Below are 22992 nucleotides of genomic sequence, written 5' to 3' on the forward strand. Positions count from 1 at the left end.
AATTGTATGACATGTTGAAAATAATATTTACACAAACACATAGGCTCCAATCAAGAAATCAGATCAAGCATGGTTCTCCCAGCCTTTTATACGGCGTGACATAATTCTAACGGCTCAAAAGAATGTAATCTTCTCAGCCAATTGCAGTAAAATAAAGTTTTCCAGAACGTAGATTCCCATGAGAGTACCGAACATAACCTGGTTAATATTAACTTGGATGCGTTTAGAAACCTGAAATCTAGAAAATATGATTGATCTGTAATTTGTACAGGAAAAAATGGACGTACACAGCATGGCTTCATCTTGCAAGGCCAGATGAGGAAAAGCTGCAATGAATGACAGAAGTTTAAAGAAATTGCAAATTCTACCCAAAAAAAAACATTTCTATAGATCAGTGGACTAAAAGGAGGGACTAGACAAATCCAAAAGGAGGAACATTTTCCTGTCTCCAATCCCATGAATGCTTGTGGCTGCCACAATATGACTGCAAAAGAAAAACATCTCCCAGATCTTGTCGGTCCCTTCTTTACTTTCACAGGAGTAATAAGTATCTGATTTCATTTATAACATAATCAAGAAACTTAATTAGATGGAATGACAAGGGAACATCCCGACATTTTCATTTCCACGATGCGTTGTTGCATACACAATACTAAGTGACGCATATCCTGGGAACCTCTTCTTGGAATATTCTGCAACACCAGATAGAACTAGGCTATTTCACATCTTAATTTTTTAGGGCAAAGTCAGATATGGAGGCAGAGAATTGGTCCCGTAGGCCCATAGAGCTTCCGGCAGCCTTTTGTGCCAGTCGCGTTTATTCTTAGAGACGACCTTCATAAATATCATGGGTTGCAAGAGATGAAGGGAAGAATGTTAACAAGGATGCGTCAAGACAAACCTTAATCCAATACAAACCTTAATCCAATGGAGAAATGCAAGGAGTGGGGAGGGATCAAACTTTTACCACAGTATATCCTAAATAGTCAGCTTTCTGAACACATGAAATCTTGACAAAACACTGATGCATGAAATTTCTATGAAACAAAGATTAAAGCTGCTAACCATCAAATTTCAACAAAAATTTGATGTAATCAAGGGTTTCAGAATTGCCGTAGAAATAAGAGATCATAGCTAGCGTATGCTTGATGAATTAGAGAAACTGACATTATCTAGGGATAAATAACCATAAGAATCCCGAACTATTCTTATTCTTGGTTGCTTTATTGATCCTCTTATGACAAAAACATTCCTATTTAGGATAACTTCTGATATAATCTTGTAAATGTCCTGGCATTCACAAATGTCAAATCTGGAACCTATGTCATAGTTTGATATGCTCTTTTTGACTGGTTATCAACCTAACATCAACATCCACCTTTTTTATCTGAAGTTGGAACTAGCATTAGCCAGGAAGAGCAGACAAAATAATCACAGAAAGTTGATAAAAGCTTGACTAAATTGTGTAAGCTTTTGGACATCGACTGCCAAGAAAGAAACAATGAAATTTCAAAATGGACCCTAAATTTCGAATTAGTATGAAGTCTGTCACCGATGGCTGAAACCAGACAACTACAATTTCAACGATTCCATTACCTCATATCTAAACACACACACCAGACCATAAACCAGATAGTAATTACTTACAAGAAATCATCAAGATATCAAGCATTCATCCACCAAAAAACCATCAATAAAAGCACAATAGAGTTTAATCCTTAGCTACAACATGTTCATCAGTAAAACCATCAATAAGACAATTTTTTTTACAAAAAAAAGAGATAATGGCAAGTATAGCGAGTAAGCACAAATTTTAAGAGGATTCTCAAGGTTATCCAAGTCAATGAAGGGTTGCTCCACATATGTATACATAGCATAAGGGATTTGCCATAGGATGGTATATTTGAGTATGTACAGGTTTTCATTATATCTTGCAGTGAATAGCTCCTCGAATGCTTATGTCTGTTACACTAAAGAGTTATACTGGTTGGGAAAAAACAAAATATTCTAGGTCGTACATTTAAATTATTAGAAGTCATCATATACATATTCACCTGCTTGCAAACTTAATCCGCTACCTCATCTGCAAACTGCTTCATATATGTATGTATGTTGCAAACTAATCCGCTACCTCATCTGCAAACTGCTTTATACGTATGTATGTATGTATGTATGGATCCTCCAAATGAACATAATCTTCATGATAAACCGTGTTGAACCTCTAAATTCACAATCCCATGTTGAAGCTCTAAATTCACAATCTGCATATGGTGAGACGGGATTTCAACACTAATAACCTAATATAGCCACTTCAGGGTAAAAGTTCATCCAGACATCAAAGGTAACCCATCAAAAAGTATAGTGTGTAGCAAATTAGCCTTAGCCTTTCCTCTACCACCAGCATGCTCCATTTCTTTCAGCCAAATTAACACCCATCAGCACCTCAAAGAACTACATGCGAACTTCACATCATAAACTATAACTCAGCTGATCAAACTAATCCTCGCTTTTTTCGGCATAAAAACTAAAGCTTCATCAATCATCACTACTAAATAAAAATCTAAGGGCATAAAACTGGCAATTTCAACGAAATAAGGTTTTCATAGAACTGGTAAAATGAATAAAAAGATTCAAAAAGGGTTTCCTAGAACTGGTAAGATGTATAATAAAATTCAAAAACGGATTTCCAAGAACTGGTTAAGTCAATTTAAAGGGAGACCAAAGTTATATATTTGATCCACTATTTAAAAAAATGAAAAATCTCAAATACATAGAAAAAGAATCGTCTCCATATCACCTGATGAATCCTAAACTGCTCCTTGAAATACAGCAACTTAACTAGAAGCAAGATCTTTATTGTTTAAAAACAACAAAAAAACTATGCCCCTTTTCAACTATTGGTCAAATCAACCACTGCTGTTGCAACGCTTGTCTTAAAATCCTTTAGCTGTGCGTCAAATTTTATGGTTCCAACCTTTGAATCCTTATGAGTTCAACATGAGGCCTAATCATGCAGCATGTTATGACCAGTCCAAAAAATAACGAGTCACTCATGTCAATTGATGTTGATGTGCATGATTGGCCTTTGGATATGCAAGCTTCTCAAGAAGCCATCATGTCATTGATGAATAAAGACCTCATGCATCAACTAGTTGCTCCAAAAGGATGTTGAGATGGCTAGTATTCCTGAACTAGACCAACCTTGCATATTTCTTGCATGTTTTCAAGATTTCTCGCTGCAACTCATTAAGCTTCAAGATCATCATTTTGTTTATGTCATAGTTGGGACATGTTCTAGTGATGCTCTTCTACCAAAACAGCTGGATATTCCGATGAATCAGTAAAATCCCTTTTTGTTGCTATCAATCCATCACAGACAATTCTGGATTTATTCAAAGTGATGCTTCTCCAAAATGTTACACAATGTTGCATGTCTCTGGCATTACATAATGATGCTTGTCCATCATCCACTCTATAAAATCACATTTTACATTGACATCCATCCCATTCACTCTTGTGAAGATGTTGACGCACCTAGAAACATCACAATTGCATTGCACTGCCTACTAAGGTTATTATGATTCAGATGCAACATGCCTTGCAACTTGTGATTTCTGAATGACTTTAAACCCACACTTTCTTCTGTGTCCAATTGGATCTACAATTGATACCACAGGATCCTCATTAAAATTCAGCTATCAAGTTAAAAAGAGCAATCACGTTTAAAAACTCTGAAATAATATCAAATTTCCATGTTCCTCCTAACACATAACACAATATGTTCCCCCAGCCAAGATTTTTCCCAAGAGTTTCCACGTAGCAAAATCCATTCACACAACTCCACGACATGCCCTGCAATGCCAATCCACCTGCGTATCCTACTCCACCAATCTAGGCTACAGCTCTCCACCTGACTCCCTAGTTACAACCTAATTGCTTCTGTGGAAACGCCCAAATGCCAGACCTAACACTCAAACTTTTCATACCACACCTATTAAGTGGACACAAAAGATCTACAGGGGTTTGGAAAAGAGAAAAATTGATTCGATCTGAAAACATACCATAATTATCAACAGTACTTGAATAGAAATTACAAGAAAATATAGTAGCAGTAGGCTATCACGCTTCTCTGAGCATTCCGAAAAGCCAATTCGTCAACAACACGATATTTTCCATTATTAAAGAAAGAAGAAAGCAGAACCCATTTTCATATTCCTCAGAGGAATTTCCTCAGCGGCCTTCCAGCATCCTCATCTTGCATGTGCTGCCATTAAAGTCAAATAGCATCAATTAAAAACAAGAAAAGGAAGCTAATCACTCAAATGGGGAAGTGGATTTTATTCTGATCCATCAGAACTGAAAAAATTGGGGTTAGGGTTTCAATCAACAAAAAACTAAGAGGTTTTCGGACAAATTAGGGCCAGAAGAAAAAAAAAGGGGAGGTAAGAGATCGGGTATAGTACGAATTCGTTGACGATGCCCTTGTAGATGAGGATGGGGACGGCGACGCCGAAGATGCCGACGATGGCGAGGTTGCGGCGGGTCCAGCGGAAGTTGAATTCCAGGTTTTCCCTCCCGGCGTTCCACTCCTCGATCCACCTGTTCTTGTTCACCTCCATCCCGCCCCCCATCCTTCTCCTCCTCCCGACTTTTCCTCCTCCTCGCCGCCGCTCCGCTGTGCCGAGAGCCTTCGTGAGCTCGGTATGAGAGATCAAGTTGAGTTGACTTCTTTATATTGCCGTAACGGACCTAGGCAATGCCAAAACCCGACTCGGATAGCCCGGCAGGAATATATATATATATATATATATATATATATATATATATATATATTAGAATGGCTTAGTTCATTCCATTTATCAAAAAAAAAAAAAAAAAAAAAATCCCAGCCAAAGGAACAATAGTTTCATTGTATTTTATCGAACATTGTTATTGCCTAAAAAATTTTTAAATTTACCTTATGAGAGATGTAGAAAAGAAAAAATCTCAAGAGTTTTAAAGATTATGATTTATTCATGAATAATTAAATATTTTTAAGATGATACCATAAATTTTAATTTATGTACAACAATGAAAATTTGAGAAAGCTTGTCCCTTTGTAAAACTTATTTTTCATATTTCATGGATCATTAATTTTTCAAAACATATCCTATAAACAACCTAAAATATGTTTCATAAAGCATGTATACATTATTGCATATTTTAATTTTTTTTACAATTTTATATATTTAAAATTTTATTTTTTATGTATAAATAATAAATAATTAATATATCTATACATGAATAATAAAGCATGAACCCATGAATTGACTTGATAGTTGAAGTGATTTGAGATTATCAGATCTTCTCCATCCAAAGAGGGGTTGGGTCAATAAGCCTATCAAATGGTGCTCGTAACTTTTAGCATTGCAAGAACAGTAGACTAGTTGAGTTATTTATCGATTTAATTAAATAAAAAATGAAAAAATAAAAGTCGGCGGAGGATGCCGACTCTATGACATGTGTGAAAACTGAAAAAGGGGTTAAGTCAATAGAAAATTAAAAAATAAAGTCGGCAAACGGCGCCGACTCTGTGTTAAGTGTAACCTTAATCGGATGGTCTCATGAGCAACTTCCACGTTAGTGTGGGTAGTAAGCTTACGGGGCGGTGCTGATAACCTGGCCGATTCCTAAAACACGAGCCCCGGAACTCTCGGATGCCACTAGGGTTTTTGGCAGAAGGGCTGATCGAGGAGAGAGGGTTTTGGTCATCCATGGCGTCTAGGGTTTCTTCGAAGGGGAAGGGCAAGGCTGCGAGGGGATCGAGGGGCCCTGAGGGGCGATGGACGGGGACGTGCGTGAAGGAGTGGAGCACCTGGACGATGAAGAAGGCGAAGGTGATCACCCACTACGGCTTCATCCCCCTCATCATCATTATCGGCATGAACTCCGAGCCCAAGCCCCAGTTCTCCCAGCTCCTCAGCCCCGTCTGAACCCTACAAAGCCCTCCAATTCCCATATCGGATCGCTGGGAACATCGGGATTATTCGTAGGTTGGAGTAGATTAGTCGGAGATAGTTGGTAATGCTAGGTCTAACTCTTATCTTGAATAATTTTGATCCGAAAGACTGTCTTTCTATGTCGTTTGTTTTAGATAGTTTTTATCGACTCTGGGAAATACTGGAAATTTCAGGGCTTTGCTTCTTGTCTTAATGATATAATTCATCTTTTTAATGGAGTAAATAGCTAGTATTCATACTGTACCTTAGTTGAAATTAGAATTTTTTCCTATCTGTAATCCGTAATGATAATGTGCAGCTTGTTTGGAAGTATGATTTTGTTGGTATTGCAGTTAAAATATTAGAATGGGATGTTTCGCTTATAGAAAACATTTATATGTTTCTTTGAAGATTCTTTTTTTATGGTTGATTTTTTTTTGTTGAAATAAAATTCTACCAGTCCGTGACTGGGCATTTTGTTATATGATTTTTACTGTTTTCTTCTTCTGGTTTTGTTGATGTGCGGATCCGTGGATATATGGCTTAATTATTATTTATTGAATTGAAAATGTTTAGATGAATTAGAAAATACAAATGCTTCTAAAAAAGTATTAGACAAGACAAATGTAATAGTCAGTTGGCTGATTTCAACTGATTTGTGTCAGTTTTAGCCAATACATAAACAATCTGATTTAATTTTCATTGTGAGAGGTGTTTTGGGCGCAACAAATGAAACTGAGATATACCTATATGTATGTTAGAATATTAATTGTTTTAGCCAGAGGCTGACGATATTGAAGACTGCTAGAGTTTGAATTGGGTCATGATGCTGGGTACCTCTGTACTAGAGTGCTTACCTTCTCTGATTTTTTTTTTTGTTTGAACAATTTGATGACTTATATGAGGTGCATTCTTTGTATGCCCACCAACTTTAGTCAAGCAAAAGGTAGAAACATGGATCCAATTGATTTTGCTCTTGTTGGTTTACTTGCTAATCATCACGGCATCACTCTCCTGGTACCAGTCATTTTGTCATGTTCCAGCAATTCGCTCCATACCTTATGGTAATTAAGCATTCAAAGATGGCATATCCCTCCCTGCCTTGTGAAAAATCATGCTAGTATGATCTTCTTGGATTAGGGTATGGGTAAAAACTGATAAGTTTAGAATGGTGACTTCAGTGTAAATGGGCTGGTCCTATTCATGATTTCTTTTCAGTATTGTTCTTATTTATGAGGGGAATACCTCTCTCTTCTATAAGTTATGGTTCTGTATGTTACTATACTTCTTTTAATATTCTTCTTGTTTTTGAAATTATGGCTTCTTTTCTTTCTGTGGATTACAGTATGAGCAAACATGTTTCTAGTCAGACGGTAAAACATGCTTAACTTAGGCATTCATCAGGTTCTGTGTTTTCTGTTTGACATGAGACCATGATTAAAATCACCTGCACCTGGATTGAAAATGTTTGTAGTCTCTCTATACACTTTGCTTTGCCTTTTGTCAACAGCCTCTCCCTTTATCTGATTGATTGATGGGCTGGCTTTATGCACGGTAAACTTATGTTTGGGATTCATACTTCGTCTCACCTGATCTCTGGCATAAGGAAGAGAGCAACCAAAGAATTATCTTCATAAACCAGGCATGAAGAAAAAAGTATTAGACTACTGCTTCCTACCAATGTTTGTTGTTTGCCATCCATGTTCCATATTTCTAATAATTTGCTACTAAAACCAAACCAGTTTGCCCAGAAAAAGTCCTAAATTTGTGCCAAAATGCAACAAAATGCTGTTTATGTGCTGTGTCAGGTACTAAGAAAAGATTTTAAATAAATTCATATTTGGAGTATGAAAAACTTGAAAAGTTAGCTATGAGTGATTTTCCTCATGCCCGAATTGAAATTAGATGCTGTGTACTTAATATGGACTTAAAGAAAGAATGCTTATCTGTTATATATTTCCGCTTTTACACCTTAAAAAGATAAATCAACCTTCTCTCGCAATTTGATCCTTGCCTAGTTGCTTCTCTATTATTATCTTTCACGAATGTGGTTCCAAAGCTCTTTTATACATTTTCCCTTATGATTTTTAAGCAGCAAGAATCCTTCTGTTAAGTTAGTATCTATAAGAACTTCAATGAAACCTGAAAGGGAAAAAAAAGTTCTGAATCTTTTCATTACCATCTCCTTGTTTCTAAAATTTAATTTTACAACCTACTATGACACAAAAGGGGAGGATGAGAAAGGATGGAAGAGCTTATCAGTTTTTTGGCTTGAATTCTGAGGGTACTATTGTTACTCATCCTCTCTCTGTGGTCTTTTTCTTATCAATTGTTTTCCTGAAAATGATCTGGCTATTTATGATGTGGGGTGTGAAAACGAGGTCTCTCTGCAAGCTGACCAATCAGCTTATGTGTGATAAAGTGTGATTAGTTTTGGTAACAATTCCATGATCGCTGGAGAAAAGTATTCCTGCTGCGTGTTGAGACTTGCAAGCTTGCAATGCAAGAATTTGGCATCCTGGCTGCTTTCTGGTCCTGTTGAAAAATTTTAGGAGCAACATTATCCTGATTGATGACAAAGACGTTCTGTAAAATATGCATAAATTAGCGCAGTAATTTGATGCTCAGGTTTCTACTTGCCATCAACTTGTATCATTTCTCAGGATATCATCCTGTGAGAGGAGAAAAACTTGGATCTAGACCTACATTTCGTCATCTCTCTCTTAATATGAACCAGCTTTGTAAGAAAATTGGCGGCGTAGGATCTGGTTTATGTTTTAAAACAGCAATCAGGAAAGTCACACTTGAGCTAATCCCATCGCAATGCATACATGACTGATGATACCGGATTGCACTTTGGCCTTTTTTTTTAAGTGAGAGGCCATGAGATATGCACTGATCTAAAAGCTTTTTGTTTCCACATTCGACCTACTCAAGATCACTTATTGCGAGAAGTTTATAAGCAAAGATGCCAAGTCAAGACAAGGACTTTGTGTATGGATGCAAGTTGCATCCCATTTGTATTGCCCAGACTGTCACAAGGGAGAGGCAAATAATGCGGGCTCGCTAGATGCTCTGTTCATGAATGGCCTTGATTGCAACCGGATGGATAGAGAAAAGTTGATTACCATCACAGTGGAAGATTTAAAAGATGGCTAGGAAGCGACTTTCCCTGGAATCAATGATATTCCATAGATTTCCAGATGCAAAGGCTTTCTTATGTTCATCATAATTGATTAAAAAGCCAGAAAGACTTGAATCTTCTATAACTTGGTCAAAATAACTTACTCTTTAAGAGCTGGTACAGGTGGTTTGAATGGAGTGCTTTTTATATGCTGTTTATTTTTTTTTTTGTTTCTTCAGCTGGTTCAGAGTTTTTGAACATGCGTCCAGTGGTCTTATGCCAAATTGACTTTGCTAGCCATATCTTCTGTTCAAAATCTCCTCTCTTTTTTTAATAAAAGGATGGAGGAGGGAGGGGGAGAGGGAGAATGGCAGAGGAGAAGAGCACATTTTCTTAACAGTAGATTAAGATGAGAGCTACAAGCATATTTCCTGTTCACAATTATAACTGTATGAGTCCAGGTGATACAAATTAAGAGAAAATGATCAAGTTCTGTATGCAAGTTTTTTTGAGAACCTACACTTTCCAATGGATGATGATTAGGAAGGAGGCAGGTGGTAGCATTTTCTCAGTAAAAATCCTGCTACTGAGGTAGCTAGCTTAGTTGCTTTGCACATAATTGAATCATTGCATCATTAACCTAAAATCAGCAAATGCAAGCTAATGCAAGAAAACCTAATTAATGAGGCGCTAGCTAGCACCATTAAGCTTGAAGTCATTCCTTCCATCAGATGACCATTATAACAAATAATTGATACTTTAAGCATCAAATGAACTCAGGATCACCCTTTATTTTGTCTCCAACATCCTAATTCCACTGATCCTTGCATCTGCTGGACTGAGAACTGCTGAGTTATGAGATTTCAAATGGCTAGAGGTTACATGTTGATTTTAACAAACTTTGCATTGCAGCATTTTGTTTTAACCGCTAGTTATACCACATAGATACTGGACTCTAAAAGCACCTTAAAAACAGAATGCAATTTCTATCGGTGTCAACTTTTTTGATTCCATGCAGGCATGAATTAAAGGGTGAGCCTCGACACGACGGTAATACATTGCTCTGTTTTGACCTGAAGATCACAAATTTTTTTTTTACTAAAGTAGATAATTTATACTGTTCTAGTATCAATATATTTGTATAAATTTTGATCCTTTTCAGACTCTGTGATAGCCGGAGTCTCGTACACTAAACAGCACTTCTGATGCAGGCACTAAATTCATTATCCAAAAGCTTAAATAAGTTACACAACATTAAGAGGTTCATTACATCATGTACAGCGACTGATACCTGTACCAAAAGTGATCATTGTTGCTATTTGTTAATATCTGCTAGTTATCCACTCTGCTGCAATATTTGCCCGTCTATGTGCACGATTCCACTGAGCAATTTTGGGATATCATTCTTTGCATTTCTTGTTATGCTTCGTAGCTGCCAAACTACAAAGATTTGTTCGCTCTCCGTTTCATCAAGCATTCGAAATTCAGTTTCAACCAGTGCATGGTATAAAATAACAGCCATTATGACAGTTTCAAAGGGTATTATATTTTAATATCAGACGGCTGCTGTCATCTACCAGTTTACCAAATTAATTCAATATTCAGCACCAACTGGAAAACTTAATTCTTTTTCACTCAATTGATAAACATGTCAACAGCGATTTGGGCCATTCATAGCATTGTTTTTCCATTATTTGACCATTATTTTTGTTATAACGGCAAATAACACCTTTATACCTGTCATTGTTAAAAACTAAAACAATTCCATAGGGTGGGGTTGGGTGGAGGGAAGAACCCTAACTGAGCGTTTACAGTCAACAACAGTTTCACTAGGACTCCATTATAACAGAACAATGGTGCTATTTTGTGACATTTCTTACAGCCTTTCTCAAAACCAATGTTGCAATCAATAATCATGACTTATGACCTGTCAATGTATAAGTTCTATAAACATAAGCATTTCACCTAAAACATCTGTTCACACGTATATCTTCTTGTTATGGGCAATAAATTTGTCCTGAACATTCTCAGTCAGCAAAATTACATAAACTGCAGTAATGCCTGCATGCTCACCATCAGTGAACCTCTATTAAAGACATGTTCAGAGGGGTTCAATGTACAGACTGTTGCTGTTCATATCCCTAAGCCTACACAACTTTATTGATCTCTCAGTGACCATTAAAAACGCCAAGCCTATTTATGTTATTGATTTAAAAAATGCACTCACCATGAGAATTTTAAAAGTTCCACATTCTGTCCTAAACCCCGAATGCTTATGAGGTTACTCAGATTTCAGACCACTCCATACAAGATAACTAGTTTCTCATTAACACCGTATAATTTACTAAACCAGCAAAAACAGCAGAGAGAGAGAGAGAAAGAGAGAGAGAGAGAGAGAGAGAGAGAGAGAGAGAGAGAGAACAAAATAATACAAAATTTAGTCAGGGTGCCCCAAATTTTGACAAAGCTGATTGGAACATTGCGGAGAATGCCTCTGATGCACTTCCATCATCAGCCTTCACTTTTATCTGTGTTTTTCCTGATGATGAGTTGATAATACACTCCACAAGGAAGAAAGCTGACAATCCATCTAGCTTTTGAGCAAAGAAGAAGAACTTAAAATTCGGTGATTGACCACCTGAGGCGATGCATTGGATAGAGTGGCCTTGCATATGTCGGATGAGGGCCTGAGGTGCTGTCAAGGCTGCAATTCCTTGAGGACTCATGGAGCATTCCTGCAAAGTAAATGCAACTATTTCAGATCTTATCACAAGAATATTGAGATAACCACCCATTGTTAGTTGGTTTGGCACCAGATCACTGTGTGTGCAATCAAGACATGGTTCACGAGCCAGGTTAGGTGCATACGCAATGCATGTAGGCACAACTAAAGCAATAAGGTTGAGTGCAATATGTGGGTCAGTCAAAGGGACCAAGGTGGTTGTTGGCTTGAGTCGTATTATGCTGACATCAAGGTTGTCACTCGAAAAGAACCCCAGAGAGAAGAGAGAGAGAGAGAGAGGGGGGGGGGGGGGTGTTGGTGGAACTGGGGACCATAACTTGACAAAAGCTTGCAACAAGGCTGAGATTCGCATTAATTGAAATGAAAGTATTTATGTTCAAACATGTCATACGTTCTTCCAAGTTTGATAGCTAATCAGATTTTGGGTTTCAAAAGAGAAACATTAGTATCTACCATAAAATTGTCACCCAGACTTGCATTTATCTATCAGTTTTCTTTTAGGTTTTTAAGAAGATGACAGTTATGTTCCTTGGATACTTGCTCGAGTTTCTAAGAATAATCCATGGATGTCAATCCTGACCCTTGCACACATACTGAGGTTTTTGACCCTTCTGACTTAATGCTAAAAGATAGTAAAAAAGATTTATGTGACTGATGACTGATGAATTCTATAGTATACGAATTACCTAATGGGCAAGACAATTTGAGTGAGTTCCTTAATTAGTATAGCCTCTGAGTTTCTTCATCTGAAGTATCCATCTCAGTTTTACCACAATTTCATGTTTCATAAAAATTTCTAGGAAATCATATGTGCATTCACAAAATGTAGGGGATCGCTGATGAATAACTTATGTAAGCTGAAATTTATTGAATTTTAATATTAGATCCATGTTGCCACTCTTACATACTCTGATTAGGCAAGTGTTCCATGGGCCCAGTAGAAAGAAGCATGAGTTCAATAGACTGAAATAGGATCTGCAAAAAACTGGGAGACACACATGGCTAATGTAAACTTATAGGCAGTGAAGTGCTGTGGGTAATCATGATGCAAGACAAAACAAAGATGTAAAATTGTCACAAAACTTAAGAGTGCATTTCAATGTTAACAAACGCTCCCTGTCAGTCAGTTTCATACAATTTTATGCATTTTACTTACCATTATCAAAAATTTTGGAATGGCAAGAAAGAGACAAAGTCTCTGATAACAGAATGTATTCTGCAATCCAAACATGGTGTGCAAAGAAAAGCATATACATATATCGTAAGAACCACCATAAGTAGCAGGTCAAAAATGACCAGGTTCACACACAGCCATGCATGCACATGTACATGCTTCTCTCTTTTAATATATATGAGGATTCATTTTGTCAAATTTGGAATAATATTTACCACCATTCCATCTGTAATATTATTTCACCCAGGATTGAAACAACATTGGAAATCACAAAACTAATTCAAATAATTTGGTTGAATGCAAGTTGCAACAAAAAACTAAAGCTGCCAAGAGAGGAGGAGCATTACAATTTGATGTGGTTCACATACAACTATATAAATGAGAGAGAAAAAGTATACTAGGACAGACATCATGAGAAAAGAAATTTTAAATATCTCTGCGAGGGATGACTGGGTTTAATAGGATCAAGTAGCTTTTTGCTAGGAAACAAAATGATGAAGTTAATAACACCAACCACAACAAGGATTACGCCTTGTTGATACAATGTCAGTTTACAAAAGCACATATTTAAGAATCATACAAGCCCTCCGTAACCCTTATTATTTTTAATTTTCTTTTAATTAGGGAGTGGTGAAGACAACACCCATAACCAAGGTCTACCATACCGCCCCATACCACCAAGTACAAGGCATACCGTACCATACTGAGAGAAAACCAATACGAAACACACCTTCAAGTCAGTACAAGCCCCATACCGAAGTGTACCGACCTGTACCGATGTGCATACCGATCCGTACCAAAATAAAAATCGAGAAAATAGGTAAGAGGGCTATTTCGGCACAGATGTGTACCGTACCATACTGGACCGAATAAATACCAGTACGGTACCCAGTGTCGAGATTAAGGATCTTGTCCATAACATATCTGAATAGATTCACAATAACAAGCATGGAAGGGATCAAGATCCCCTACCCAGCATCTTCTGCTTACCTCTAAAATAGATACAAAGACAAAGCATCCTAGCCGAGTGACATGGAAGAGAACATAATCAGTAAAAATAATTTGGTCATGTTTCTAATATTGCACTACGCAAAAGAGTATCTATAGACCTTTACAAGAAATTGTCAATATAAAACATGATTAATAGGGGCATGGTTCTTAAATTATTAAAGGAAGCAAACCTGTGACAAGGATATTGCTAGTTGGCCCCATTTCCTCTGGAAAGTACCAGGATCTAAAACTGCTTTTGGATTAAGCTTCAAGGTTGGAGGTGCAGGGGCAGAAGGAACACCCAAACCAAGAAGGTCATCAATGGCTAAGGTTGCTGGTGAAGTATATGCCGACAAGCCAGGGATTGAAATTGCTGTCTCAGGTTGGGTCTGTGAATTAACAGATATCGAAGAACCATAATAGTCAGAAGGAGCACTGTATGCTGAGACAGGAGAGCCGTTATTGGGTGGACCTCCATTTTCTTCTTTTTCTGATGTGCTTAATAAAAGATCGTTCTCTTCATATCTTTGAGCTGGCACGGCATTATCTGCAGATTCTGCTCCCAAGGACAAGTTTCCAAGTTCTTCTGAAAACTCAAATGGTCCCCGATGCTCCTTATCCGTAAACATGTAAGAGGGCTGCAATTTTATATACATCAATTAGAAACTTAGTAGTAGTTGTTTAAATTTGTTTAAAGAAACATATTCTGGATAAACATAATAGGGTGTCAATCTAATGAGACCAACAGACACAAGAAATTTTTAAAGCTTTACAAGACAGCTAATCTTTAGAAATGAAGCTTGCAAGTTTCGTCCAAGCCTAGGATCATGAGATTTAAGCGAAGTTATGACCGTAATTGAACCAGCAAAAGGTCAATGACAAGATATATCAGATGAAGTTAGCCAATACAATATGTAATATCATTAGAAACAGCTATGAAACCTTCATTTCCTCTTATAACTAGCGCACAAGGATTAGAGCCTCCTGAATAGCACCAAGCGTTACAAAGGTGTACAGAAGAAGATCTGACATTTATCTGGACCTGATGGGCATATTCTTCCTGCGCAGACAAGAAAGAAGGCATTTCTGGGCTTGCTCAAACAAGACAAGCAAACATCCAGTTTTAGACTCAAATGACCTGGAATGTTTGAGCTGGATAAGTCATCAAATATATGCTGAGCTGGATAAAACAGCAAATTGTGGAGAAGTTATACAGCTCCACACAGGGGATACCATAACCATCTTACAAAATCATTTCCAGTATCCCAAAATTCTAGGGACTGCATGCTGTTATTCAGCTAAACTGCTCCTGCCGGTCGGTTCATAATCAAAAATTTGACAGCCTGGCATGCCAATTTTGAAAAAGTTGCTGGGACATCCAAACAACCCCAGCATGCTAGCTCATCAGTGTAACAGGTGCAATAGTTTCAAGTGTGAAATTGCTTGCAAAACATATAAACCAAACTAGTAAAGAAAACAATCCATGCCCCGACATAAAATTTTTTCCCGGTAGAGCCTCAAAATGATAGCTACCACCATTATTTATGATGCCGAGAGATGTCTATGGCTCTAACCAATGACACAATGTTTCCCCATTTTACTTAGCAACACATACATGATCAAGTCAACATCCCGATGTCAACAATAAAAGGGGCACTTGATTTGTATGTCCAGCCATAAATTTACATTCTCATTAGAAGGCCTGTTGTCTGCATTGATGATGCTCTTAATGATGAAAACACTAGTTTACAGCGGTAATGTCAAACAACCACTTAAAATAAAGCAAAGTAGCACAATTACATCTGGGCATCTCACATCTTTGATAATTAAGCAGATGCCTGCAAAGATATTGCATCTAAGAACAGTTTCAAATGATATAGTTGCTATAAACATGACAGAAAATGTGCATCAGTTTGCAGTATAGTTGGCAAACATTTAACAGCCTATAATGCAATTTTGCTAAGCGTTTAAATAGAAATGCAACGTATATAAGAAATTTCAATCAAAACCACAAAGATGACCTACAATAAGCTTTTCAACACAAATAGAAAATGTATTTTCAATAGCAATGATAACTAACTGATTTCAACAACAGTTGATGGTTAATACTACTCATAACAGAAGTAAGACAGTCCAAGAATATGGATTAACAACTGAAGATAGTCTACATGGAGTAACTAAAACACAAGCTTAGCAAGCACAATTGAGATATACATGAATTATGGATGTGTCTATGTGCCTGTCAGCCAAACTGGAGTTGGGATCTAATGATCTTAAGTGAAAGGTGTCGTCATCAAGTTTCCACCAACTGTTTACAAGTACCTCATATATCAAAATTTTCAGACAATTAAGTAAACATAAGTCAATGAGAATAAAAATATTTATAACCCTATGAGCAAGAATTTTCAGAACTAGGCATCAGAGTCATCAATGAAAACATTTTGTATCGAAAAGTAATAAATGGATATTTTTCTTTGAAACAGAACAGCATATAGCAGAAACCAGATAGCATCTAATTAGAATTATAAATAGGCGCGATGACTTTGCCACCTGCATCTGTTTGAGCATGAAACTGACCTTTTTTCCTATCTAAGTTTTTTCCATTGTAATGTAGTTAGACAATCTATAAAATGTATGCTATCTATTTTTAGCATTTGCATTGTAGCATGAAAACACGAGCAATCATTAACCACCGAAAGAAAACAAATTTCTAAATAATAACAATGAATTGCCGTGCCTTATTATGTTCAAACTGTAATTGTTTTTTCAATGTAGTCCTTGAAAGAAGCAAGCCAAGGAAAAATAAAATTAAAACAGTATAGAGCATTAAAGAAACCGAGTTACCTTCTGGTACACAACTGATAGAGTGTTAAACTCATCAAATATGCGGTCTTTAATTTCACTGCTCTGTGTATCAGCAAAGACCGAAACAGCTTGCTTAGGAGGGTTTACAACACGTTCTGCTACTGATACATCATATTGCAAAAGCCTGTAGTAGAATAAGGCTCGATCATGAACATCCTGCAATGAGCTATCAATTTAATAGAAGACCCGGAAAAATTCTTTCATAACCTAAAAAAGCTTCAGTTGGATATCTATTCCAGCTTCTGGGACATAATATAAGAACAAAGCAGTACCTGATGGGAATCAGCTAGACCAGCAGCCAAAGCAGCTCCCAAGGCCTTTTGTGTCTCCGGTGGTCTTCTAAAGAAACATTTCATTACTGCTGTGAGAAGATGCAAGCGAACCTATACAAGAAGATATCCAGTGCATTAAATGACCTTGATGCATAACTGCACATCTAATCCAAAACATGTGTACATATGCAATATGCATGGACGGAAAATAGAGATTGAAATAATAATTTTCTGCAAAAGAAAGAATGCATAGCGGGTTGAATGTAAGCCACATGACTGCTTGTTAAGTTGAGAAAGAAGATCTAAGAGTATCAATTCACTCATGATCGCAAGTCTACTTTTGGCTCACATCATACAGGCAGCAACAAGATAACAAAGTAAAAGCAACAGGAATCACTAAATAATATGGTAAGGTCTGGTCATTATAGAAACCTACATATGGCTGAAAAGTACAAATTATTGAGCATTCAGATGTGCACAACATTTATGAAGAATTCACCTCCATGTTAGCTCAGAGAAAACTGATTCAAGTTTCATCTAATATATGTCATCTACAACACTACTCAGGTATAATCACATGAGGTGATTATCAGTGATTACCAGCAATGAATTGGCAATAACTCAGAAATTACCGTGTCAATCAGTATCATGTAGCTGACTGACCCACAATGACTTTCTCAAAGGCAAAATAACAAGTTTTGTGCAAGCATAATTTCATACCATAATACATGTAGGTTGAACCTCAAAGAAATTCAGAAAAACATCTTCAACCACAGGGGCAGAATAGGAAAAGGTGATTCCCCAGTCTCATTATGAAGATAGCAGAGTGAGCAACAACAAACCAATTGCATCCCCCGCATAATAACATTACTTAAGCCACCAGCAAAGCAAACCAGAGTCATCTGGAAGTGTATATGAGGCTTCATAAATGTGAAGAGTCCAAAGAAAATTAATGAGAACCTTGACACAAAGAAGAAACAAATCTTTTGAAACCATTGTAAGGACAAAGACCACATGCTCCTATGACCGAAGAATTGAAGGGACTAACCTCACATAACAGTTGAAGCAATTCCTCTCCAAACCAAGAGTAGTCCCAGAATCAAATCTAGTACGAACCACCCTAAACCAAATACCCTTTATAAGGACAAACCCACACATACACCTCTACAAGAACCTGTCTTAACCTTCTACAGACTCCAAGTCACCCAATGGCCACCACTACCCCGTATCCATGTGCAACATTGCGAGCAAAGTCTTCACCTTTACAAGCACACACCACCCTCCAACTGATTGGACAGCCCTCTTAAGAAGCAATCCACCAGAGCTGACAGACAAATGCAAAGGCTTGACGAATATCATAGTTTCTGTCTTAAACCACTCATAACATTGAAAGGAAAACAATAGGCAAAAGGATCTCTTTACTGTTCACAAACGACAATGTTCCTATCAACAGCTAATCCCTAATCATAGTTTACAAAGCTCTTTCTTACAAGAATGCCATCTTAAAGACCTCGCTTATATCACTGGTTATATAGAGCAAGCAAGTGAGCATGAGAGACAGAGAGAGAGCCTTTGGCCCCTTGTTCCAAGAAGATGTCCTCAGAAATAAAAGTTTTGGAAGGAAACAATAGAAAATGTAGCTAGGTCTTGGAAGTATTATCCACAATTTACTCTACAAACAGTCTCTGTAATTAAAAAAATTTAATACCTCTGGTGCATGTTCATCATCCCAATTTTCAACGAGACTTTCCAGAATGTAAGGAGCATCAAGCATGTCCTGGGAATATTCTCCCAGCATCCATATGTGAGCTGCTTTGGCTTTTGGCTCTTGAACATTCTTGCTGCTGATATTCCCAACAACTGCAATGCAGTCATGACTCCACTGAGGATATTTTCTCAGAAGATCTTTCACCAGTACCTGTAAATAAATTTTGCAGGTATGCCAAAGAAGTCATAACAATTCACATCATTTAGATTATAAAAATATGAATTTCAACAGCCATTTACACAACAGAAGCTTAATGTGCTCTGCTGAAGATACTTGCCAGAGTTTCAGCAGTCACATAATCCTTCTCCATCTCAAGAAACTGGAGCAGCCTGTCAACAATTGCATTCACATCATACTGCTGCAATGCTATCTTTCCGACTGCCCGAATTGACTCTCTTGCAATGGGCACATCAACATTTCCAGCATATTCGCACAACTCGGTCACTGGGCATGGATTTAATCAAGACAATAGTCAACAAATGAATGTATTGTTAAATAGAAAACTGCATATCAAAAATTCACAAGGATGCAGAAAATATTGCAAGTTTAAGCATTTGAAAGGTGTGGGGAAGAAATTAGTTCTTATACCAATCTCGTAGGTATTGCTCTCATTAGCAATGGCAGTCAGCATCTCAAGTTTTAGTTTCTTCACATATGACGGTTCACTGAACTGGCAATAAAAATGTTTGTAGTCTGTGGAAAACAACATTGGAGCACGCATAACCAACAAATGCAGGTGGCTTAGTACTGCATATGATTGTTCTGAACTTCCTGAGCCAACTAAAGTGAGTAAAGGTGCTTTAATGCGTTCATAAACCTAAGACAGAAACCATACAGAAATACAGGCATTTAGAAGCTTATAATACAATATCCATTTTACAGTAATAGAATATAATAAAATCAATTTAAGCAGATTACAGAAGGAAAAACATTGCAGTAAATCAATTTGAACAGCAAAATGAATAAGAGCTGCTTTGATGGGCACCTGCTGATGAACATCAGTCATAGACATTGTCAAATGCAGAAAGACCTTGATTGTAGCTAAAACAACAGCTCCATTTGCATGCTGAAGTCTATCCTCGAGAAGATTCATTATGTCAAATATCTCATTGCTATCTGCAGGTATATACTTGGATACTATCTCAAGTACAAGGCATTGTGCCCATTCATTGAATTCCTTGATCCTGTAAATTTTGTAGATTATAATTAGATAATGCTCCAGCAAATGGGCAGAAGAATGATTCATGGATTTAGAGAGGGAGAGGGAGAGAGAGGAACTTTGTGTTCAGAGTTGAAATAAATAAAACATGGAAAGAGACATAACTATCTTAGCTTTCAGTCACAACAGGTATGATGATTCGTAAAAATGATACCATTTACAAAAAAAATATTAGGTGTGCAATCATAATATTTAGATGTCCAGACATCATATCGATAAATATAGCAAATGGAACAGCTTTAGAGCCATGTGATATTATTCTTTTCTCACAAAAGAAATAAGGTGATAACCTCCTGCTCAACATTATAAATATACATACTCTCTTTACAAAGATAATCAAAACACGAGTATAGCGAATATCTGCAAGCCAAATACAAGCTCTGATTGAAATTGTTTTGGTTGCATGTCTTTGACTTCTCCATCCTGTTCAGCACACAGCAGAGACAGGACAGCTCCTACTATAGTACCACTCCTTATATGTTGACCTACAGAAGCTAAGAATGACGAACTTGAATGTTTTAGGCTTTTAGCAGCCCTGGTATAAAAAGAAACAATTTCAAAACCATTTCTGCATCTACACATTTGCTAAGCAATTCCACGCGAGATGGAAGCCACAGAAAGTACAAAACTTTGAATTGTTCTCCAAGAATGTTCAGGAACATGAAATAATCGGCAAGATAAACATATCAAGATCTCACCTATTTAGGAGATAAAAGATCACCAGCTTGCTCAGCAGAGCTTCTCTTTCCCTGGATGCTTCCTCTGGGTTGTTAGCTTCCAGATTCCATATCTCCTGTAAAGCGTGTAGACAATTTGCAACCACCTGCCAACCGAAACACAACGAAATAAATTTCAAATTGCCATTAGACTGGAAAGTGAATCAAAATCAGATCTTTCATCTGTTAAACTGCTCATCAGGATCTGATATTAACTCGGTAATCGGTGCAGATCTAAGCGTAGGTCGAAGATCCGCACCTGGGCATCAGGATCGGACAGCATGAGGCTCTTGAGCGTGGCAGGGAAATCGGAGTCGAAGCAGGTGGCGGCAGAAATGTGGTAGAGCTTGAGAACACCCATGGCGGCGACCGTGCGGACGTAGGGGCTGCCATCCTTAAGGCCGGCGGCGAGAGGGGCGACGAGGTACTCGACAAGATTCGGGACGCGGAGGGAGCAGAGACTGCGGAGGGCGAGGCCGCGGATCATGGGGTCCTCGTCCCGGCAGTCCTTCTGGAGGAAGTTAATGGTGAGGAGGGCGAGGTCGGGGTTGCAGCGGGCGTAGTTGCCGACATAGAGGTAGCACATCTTCTTGAGGACGATGTCGGAGGTGGCGGAGCACATCACCATCTCGCTGAAAGCGGAGGAGACGTCGATTCCCACTGTCATGTAGGAGATCACCCGCTTGAAGAGGTCGCGCTTCGAGTCGTCGGCGCCGGGGGCGCGGCTGCCGGCGAGCTGCCGCAGCTGCAGCTTCAGATCGGAGACCTCACTCCTCCTGTGGAGGAAGAAGGGGATTATAGAGGGAGAAGGGGAGAGGGTTAGGGTTTTGGGGAGACGGGGAGGGGACTTACCCGGAGGGCTGGGACGGCGACGGCGATCGCTGCGACGGGAGGGGAGGCGCCATGGCGGATCTCGGATGAGAAAGAGGAAGGGGAAGGGAGATTCCGGCCTGGTTTTGATGGTTCTCCCACCACGGAGGTATTTCACCGTTTACTTGTCCGGTACTGTAGTTAATAGAAGATTAAAACGGCTCAGTTTCTCTTGGCTAGGTTTTAGGTTTCATTTCAAGAAAGGCCGTTGCTTGGTTAACCCTCCCATGCCCAAACTATGCATCTCGGAATAGACTGCACCAAAATAAAAATAAAAAATATATATTTATTGATAATGGCATTTTTCCATTCTAGCTTCATTATATGTGTTTGTGCAACCTCTATTATGATTTTTGGATTCTATTAGTACTAGTATGTTCACTATAAATAATTGTTTATTATGATGCAAAATAATTGTTTATGATATGTTGGATGTAGTTATTATTCACAAATAATTTATATAATGCTTGTTTTATTATAAAATAATTTAGGCATTTTATATGTGAATACCTTGTTCTACTCCTTATCACCTTTCCAGTCAAACACAAAGCTCCATTACTACCATAGCATCTTTGTTCTTGCTATTTGTTTTTATTGTCCTTGCTATACTAGTTTGCAAATTTATCATTTTTCTCTTCTTTCTTCCTCCTAGGGCATGTCCGTGCAATCAAACTGTTCTTGAGCTTATATGGTTTTTAGACATCCAGAGAAGCTCGTTTGCATCGAAGACCACCTATCTATTTTCTATGCACTCAGAATGTTGAATTGTAAATTAGAAGTTACTTGTGCATTTTGGGATGAGTCCGATTACCATCGGAATTTCTTTCCTTGCCCTATGTTATAGATCACTAGAAGAGAGGCAATGATTGTTTTTCATACTTACTTTTATATTTGAGAATGTATATTTCTTAGTTTGCATGTACCAATTCATGTATCAACATGCTGGATCTGCATCATGTAAGAATATTTGATTTACACGCTGCATCTATGTCCTCTCGCACTTGCCATGGCAAGATAAATAATTTGTCTCTCTTTGATTTATATGCAATATTATAGTGCTCATCATATGATTCTTCTTTCAACACTTAAAATCATCCAATGATACTCGAGATAATTATATTTGACAAAACACGTATACATGCTACTTGTCAATGCATGTGAATTATAGAGATTTTAGTTGCATGTCAATGAAGAGCATGTGGGTGTTACAAGAAGTGGATTTATTTTATATATATACATATATTCACAGGCTTACATGATATAGGTGCACGAC

The 22992-nt window shown here is 37.7% G+C and overlaps 2 protein-coding genes across 5 annotated transcripts; both read right to left on the minus strand.

Annotated features, from left to right (window-relative positions):
• On the minus strand, window positions 1-4770 carry LOC103708988. 2 transcript variants are annotated; one of them, XR_005513781.1, is made up of 3 exons: window positions 4464-4770; window positions 288-4264; window positions 1-198 (listed from the first exon to the last, which is right to left on the minus strand). XR_005513781.1 is itself a non-coding variant. In XM_008794121.4 (2 exons), exons 1-2 carry the CDS (start codon window positions 4629-4631, stop codon window positions 4217-4219), a joined length of 216 nt encoding a protein of 71 aa, XP_008792343.1. In that variant the 5' UTR covers window positions 4632-4747; the 3' UTR covers window positions 4023-4216. The 2 variants fall into 2 exon arrangements, 1 of the variants encoding a protein (XP_008792343.1); XM_008794121.4 differs by lacking the exon at window positions 1-198 and having other exon boundaries at window positions 4023-4264; window positions 4464-4747.
• A 6319-nt stretch (window positions 4771-11089) lies between these two features.
• On the minus strand, window positions 11090-21908 carry LOC103708989 (beta-adaptin-like protein A). Of its 3 annotated transcripts, none has more exons than XM_039131165.1 (12): window positions 21702-21908; window positions 21109-21625; window positions 20832-20956; window positions 19900-20098; window positions 19503-19731; window positions 19192-19358; window positions 18855-19064; window positions 17147-17257; window positions 16854-17030; window positions 14201-14647; window positions 11511-11837; window positions 11090-11480 (listed from the first exon to the last, which is right to left on the minus strand). In XM_039131165.1, the coding sequence occupies exons 1-11, from the start codon at window positions 21752-21754 to the stop codon at window positions 11544-11546; spliced, it is 2529 nt and encodes an 842-aa protein (XP_038987093.1). In that variant the 5' UTR covers window positions 21755-21908; the 3' UTR covers window positions 11090-11480; window positions 11511-11543. The 3 variants fall into 3 exon arrangements, with proteins under 3 accessions (XP_038987093.1, XP_038987092.1, XP_038987091.1); XM_039131164.1 differs by having other exon boundaries at window positions 11090-11465; window positions 11496-11837; XM_039131163.1 differs by having other exon boundaries at window positions 11094-11837.
• Between the last annotated feature and the right edge of the window lie 1084 nt (window positions 21909-22992).

The sequence above is a fragment of the Phoenix dactylifera genome, chromosome 11 (genome assembly GCF_009389715.1).
Source record: "Phoenix dactylifera cultivar Barhee BC4 chromosome 11, palm_55x_up_171113_PBpolish2nd_filt_p, whole genome shotgun sequence".
NCBI classification, from domain to species: Eukaryota; Viridiplantae; Streptophyta; class Magnoliopsida; order Arecales; family Arecaceae; genus Phoenix; species Phoenix dactylifera.

Bases quoted from the DNA above. Each gene is read 5' to 3' on its own strand.
- LOC103708989 (XM_039131165.1), bottom strand. From the start codon at position 21,754: ATGGCGCCTCCCCTCCCGTCGCAGCGATCGCCGTCGCCGTCCCAGCCC. The intron at 17,258-18,854 runs GTATTAAATTTT...CTTCTTGTATAG, and splicing joins ATGATGAACATGCACCAGAG to GTTCGCTTGCATCTTCTCAC. The intron at 14,648-16,853 runs GTAACTCGGTTT...ATAAAATTGCAG, and splicing joins TATCAGTTGTGTACCAGAAG to CCCTCTTACATGTTTACGGA.
- LOC103708988 (XM_008794121.4), bottom strand. From the start codon at position 4,631: ATGGGGGGCGGGATGGAGGTGAACAAGAACAGGTGGATCGAGGAGTGG. The intron at 4,265-4,463 runs GTACTATACCCG...CTTTAATGGCAG, and splicing joins AGGGCATCGTCAACGAATTC to CACATGCAAGATGAGGATGC.